The following is a 5,551-nucleotide window of genomic DNA, read 5'->3' as shown; positions in this document are numbered from 1 at the left end:
TTTCATCTGACTCAATTTGCCTCCCTGAATTGATAATGAGTAGTTGACATTATGTTATACATGTCTCACCTGTATTTCTCAGTGTCTAGTACAACATGCAGTGCATATCAAAGAAGAATATTAGATTTTATGCTTGTCCCTCCTGGTTTTCCCTAACTCATATTGGTTTCTGTTTTCTATGTTTATTTTCCTGACACAAGAGACTTGGGTGGGGCCCTGGCTCTGCTTTCCTAGGCCAGTCGCAGTGATTTAATTTGAAAGACAGTCTTATTCCTGCAATCCCACGGTTGAGAGGCTGAGGCAAGAGGGTCTTAGGGTCAAGGCCAGCCTGGGTTATTGACTTACTATGAAAAGAGGAGAAACAGCAAGAGAAATAGGGTAGGGGAAAGCAGGCTAACCCTTGTTAGAATGAGTTTTGATGTACTCACCTGATTTTTCAGGCAAAGAGGAAGATAACGTTGCGTGTCTTTGTCCAGCAAAATCCTCCCCCAGTTATATTAATCTTCCAGCAAATTACACACCAGCTAATTTCTTGACCATCCAGACAAAGCTGCCTTCAGGTAAGGCTGTGGGAAGGCTTCCCAAGCAGACCCAGCCACTGTTTTCAGGCTGGGAGTCTAGCTGAACTGGTAGAGTGCTTCTCTGATGTGCACAAGGCCAGAGCCACACAAACGGGATCCAGTGGCATACGCGTGGGATGTGGAGGCAGGAGGATCCGAAAGAGTTCAAGGTTATCCTCAACTATGTAGAGTGCTCAAGGCCAGCATGGGCTATATGAGACCCTGACTCCATTTTTTTCTTATTTTGTTGTTATTCTATAGCCTGGGTCTCACTCAGGAACTCAGACTTGCTTCCTGACTCATCATCCTGAGAATTACTGACATACAGCATCATGCCTGGCTCTATCAAGTTTTCAAAGACTTAAGTAGATGTCTGTAAGATCAAGACCAGCCTGGTCTACATCTTGAATTCCAGACCACCCAAAGATACATAGTGAGACCTTGTCTTAAAAAGAAAACAAGTGTTGGGTGGTGGTGGTGCCTTTAGTCCCAGCACTTAGGAGGCAGAGCCAGATGAATTTCTGAGTTCAAGGCTAGCCTGGTCTACAAAGCAAGTTCCAGGGTGGACAGGGCTACACAGAGAAACCCTGTCTGAAAAACAAAAACAAACAAGAGAAGAGCATGTATCTGTCTTGCAGTGGACCTGGGTTAGATTTCTAGAACCCACAAGTGGCTCACAACCATCGGTAACTCCAGTGCCAGGAGATTCAAAGTCCTCTTCTGACCTCCTTGGCCATCAGATGTGAGCACGGTACACAGACAGACAGACATGCAGGTAAAACACTCAAACACATAAAATGAAAAAAATCTGAAAACAAATAAAAACAGGAACAACAACAAAACATTTTCTTAATAAAAGCCTGGCAGCCAAATGTGACACTCACCTGTTAGGCCGGCACTTGGAAGAGAGTGGCTCAAATGTGACACACATCTGTTAGGCCAGCACTTGGAAGAGAGTGGCTCAAATGTGACACACATCTGTTAGGCCAGCACTTGGAAGAGAGTGGCTCAAATGTGGCACACATCTGTTAGGCCAGCACTTGGAAGAGAGTGGCTCAAATGTGACGCTCACCTGTTAGGCCAGCACTTGGAAGAGAGTGGCTCAAGAAGGCCATCCTCAGAGCTGGAGATGGAGAGGGGCTCAGCAGGTAAGAGCACTGGCTGGTTGAGAAGACAGAGTCCAATTCCTAGACCCTACATCATGGCAGCTAACAACCATTTTGTAATTACAGTTCCAAAGGATTTAACATCCTCTTTTGGCCTCTAGAGGCACTGTATGTACATGGTACACAGACAAGTATGTAAGTAAAACACCCATACCCATAAATAACTCTTTAAAAAAAATTCCAAAACAAAAAGTTGTTTGTTTTTTAAAAAAGCTGGCCAGGCAGTGGTGGTGTACACCTTTAATCCCAGCACTTGGGAGGCAGAGGCAGGCGGATTTCCGAGTTCGAGGGCAGCCTGGTCTACAGAGTTCCAGGACAGCCAGGGCTATACAGAGAAACCCTGTCTCGAAAAACAAAACAAAACAAAAAACAAAAAACAAAACCCTGTCTCGAAAAACCAAAAAAAAAAAAAAATAAAAAATAAGAAAATAAAAAATGCTGGCTATCAGGCTGAAGAGATGGCTCAGTGGTTAAGAGCACTGACTGTTCTTCCAGAGGACCTGAGTTCAATTCCCAGCAACCACATGGTAGCTCACAACCATCTCTAAGGGAGTCTGATCCCCTCTTCTGGCATGCAGTTGTATATGCAGCAGAGCATTCATATAATAAATTAAAAAAAAAAAAAAAAAAAGCTGGCTGTTCTCATTTAGATGAAGGCCAGCTTGAGCTATGTGGCTACTTGAGACTATCTCAACCCCCACCCCCAAAGCAGGTGGAGAGATGGCTCAGTGGTTAAGAGAGCTGGCTGCTCTTCCAGAGGACTGGTGTTCAATTCCCAGCAATCACAACTCAGCTCACAATTCAGACAGGCAGCTCACAACTGTCTGTAACTCCAGTTCCAGGAGATCTGATATCTTCACACAGATGGACATGCAGGCAAAACACAATGCACATAAAATAGAATAAAATGAAAAAGAAAAAAGAAATGAAAAGAAGCTCTTCTTTCTTCCACCATCATGCGCACTATGCCTGATTCGGCTTCTTGCCATGTCTTCTCACAAGACTTTCAGAATCTAGCGATTCCTGGCCAAGAAACAAAAGCAAAATCATCCCATTCCTCAGTGCATCCGGGTGAAAAGTGGTAACAAAGTCAGGTTCAACTCCAAGAGAAGACACTGGAGGAGAACAAAGCTGGGTCTGTAAGGATTCACACAGTGGCAATGTAGGACCCTCTCACGGGAACCCCAGGTCACAGGAGTCAGGATGTCCCAAAAAACACAAGAGAGACCATCTTGTTGCAAAAGCATGAGGCAGTTTAATGGTGGAGCTCCAGGCCAATGCATACCTCATGCAGGAAGTAGAGGAATTGACCCTGAGGCTCAAAAGCTAGGGGTTTTTATAGGGCATTATAGGGAGAGGGTTGGAGGAATTTTTGGAGAACTTGGCACAGCATCACACAATTGGCTTGATTACAAGTCAGTAGAATAATACATGCAGATTATAGCATCAGCAATTCCAGGGAGGGGTCTGGGATAGTGGCTTGTGACTGGGTCAGCATGACCTTGGCCACCAGATGGACGATGAATCAGTCAAAATAACTCAGACCAGTTTTTGTATTTTTTTTCTCTATTTTATCGCCATTCCCAGTCAACTTGACCTTGCCTTACCAAGGGGTTTGCCTGGACATACTGGTGCTTGTTTTTATAAGAGTTCCAACTCCTGGCCTTCAAGGCCTACCAGGACTTGTTTACCACAAAGGGCCTATGGGTTTGTCTGCCTGAGCATGCCTGGATCTGCTCCAGGCCTTCAAGTTCCTAATGCTGCTCTATTTGTCTTATATTATTTGAACCTTGAATTTACGCAATTTTCTTTTAAAGTTACATGAATCCTAGGCCTTAAATTTCATTTCCCTTCAGCAAGACTGAGGGTTTATACTGAATTGTCATTAATCGGTCCTACCAGATGGATTTCAACATTTTTAACTTGGAGACTTGCTCTTGTCTTAAATTAGGATGTTTGTCCAGTAATAAAATATAGAACCTTAAAACAAACAAACAAACAAAAAAGAAATGAAAAGAAAATATTTTTAAAAAGGGATGTAGCCTGGAATAGCCAAACCCCAGGTAGTGTGTGTGTGTGTGTGTGTGTTTCCCCTTTTGGTTTTCTGAGATAGGGTTTCTCTGTGTAGCCCTGGCTGTCCTAGAACTCACTCTGTAGACCAGGCTGGCCTCGAACTCAGAAATCCACCTGCCTCTGCCTCCCATGTTCTTGGATTAAAGGTGTGTGCCACCATTGCCAGGCTAAATATAGATTTTTATGTGTATGAGTGTTCTGCCCACACCACACGAGTATTGTACACCACATGCATATGACGTCTGGAGGCTAGAGGAAGACATTAGACCCTCTAAGTGTGGCATCTGGGAGCCACCATCTAGGCTCTAGGAACTGAACCCTGGAGCTCTGCAAGCGCATCCAGTGCTTTTATTCATTGAATCATCTTCCAGCCAAAGTTTATTGTTGTTTTCTCTTTTTAAAAAAGATGTATTCATTTTATTTATATGAGTACACTGTAACTGTCTTCAGACACACCAGAAGAGGGCATCAGATCCCATTTCAGATGGTTGTAAGCCACCATGTGGTTGCTGGGAATTGAACTCAGGACCACTAGAATAGCAGTCAATGTTTTTTAACTACTGAGCCATCTCTCTAGCCCCCTTGTTTTCTTTTTTTTTTGTGGGGGGGTGGTTTTCGAGACAGGGTTTCTCTGTGTATCCCTGGCTGTCCTGGAATTCACTCTGTAAACCAGGCTGGCCTCGAACTCAGAAATCCACCTGCCTCTGCCTCCCAAGTGCTGGGATTAAAGGCGTGTGCCACCATACCCGGCTTCCTTGTTTGTTTGTTTTTTAAGACTTGGTCTCACTATGTAGCTCTGCCTGTCCAGGAACTTCACTATGTAGATCAGGCTTGCCTTGAATTCATAGAGACCCACCTGCCTCTGTCTCCCACCGTTGGGAGGCATGTGCCACCACGCCCAATTTTTAAAATGTTTTAAATACATACAGGGGATCCTCTAGATGCCAGAGATACTAGAGTAGATGAGACAAAAGTCCATGCTTGCCTGCAGGATACACTCAATCGAGCAGGGAATTTACACAGACATGAGCTGGACCTGAGTATGCAGATGACCATAAACACTGCAGGAGAAGCAGAGCAGGGAGGGGTGAGCTGCAGTGACTGGTTTCACATTAAGACAGAATTGGGAGGTAAGCCTTTGAGAAAGTGAGTGCCTGCACATGTGCGTCTGGGTCAGGCTGTAGCTGGGGAGACCTGTGCTCTTATGGAGTCCCTCCGAACTCACTGCCGTTACAACGCCTCTTTCCTTTGTCTCTTTGCAGCCCCACTTCCTTCAGGAGCTGGTCAGAAGCCCAAGGAATGCCTAGGACTCCTCGAGTGCATGTACGCCAACCTCCAGCTCCAGACCCAGCTTGCTCAACGACAGATAGCTATTTTGGAAAACTTGCAGGCATCTCTCTCACAGCCAGGTTCTGGGAGGGAGAGCAAGAACTGCTCGCTCCCTGGCTTATGTTGCAAACTGCTGTTAAATCACCTGCCCCAGTTCCATAAATGAGCTGTGGAACAAAGACGTGGATCTGAGTCTGCTTCCTTTTCTCTCTTTTCAAGAGCCACTGGCGGAATCTGGGCATTATATTCTGTATGTGTGTGCTCAGGCACTGAACCCAGTGCCTTCTGCATGTTAAACATATGCCAAGCCACTGAGTAACACTCATAGCCACAAGCATGTATATTCTACACATGATTAGTTTACACATTTCTAATAGGTGCCTACTGAGTATAAATCATTGCACAGGCACTTGGGGATAAACA

General features: G+C 44.9%; 1 protein-coding gene and 1 pseudogene across 2 annotated transcripts in view; both read left to right on the top strand.

Moving 5' to 3' along the window:
- Positions 1-5,294, top strand: part of Tsacc (TSSK6 activating cochaperone) — an 8,077-nt gene extending 2,783 nt beyond the window's left edge. For both annotated transcript variants that reach the window (XM_029538121.1, XM_029538120.1), the window contains exons 3-4: positions 441-560; positions 5,062-5,294. In XM_029538121.1, the coding sequence (XP_029393981.1) occupies positions 441-560; positions 5,062-5,294 (353 nt within the window). The remainder of the gene's footprint in view (positions 1-440; positions 561-5,061) is intronic.
- Positions 2,714-2,869, top strand: LOC110320464 (annotated as a pseudogene).
- Positions 5,295-5,551: the final 257 nt, after the last annotated feature.

The sequence above is a fragment of the Mus pahari genome, chromosome 4 (assembly GCF_900095145.1).
Source record: "Mus pahari chromosome 4, PAHARI_EIJ_v1.1, whole genome shotgun sequence".
NCBI classification, from domain to species: domain Eukaryota; kingdom Metazoa; phylum Chordata; class Mammalia; order Rodentia; family Muridae; genus Mus; species Mus pahari.
This window is presented reverse-complemented; position numbering and strand designations above follow the sequence as displayed.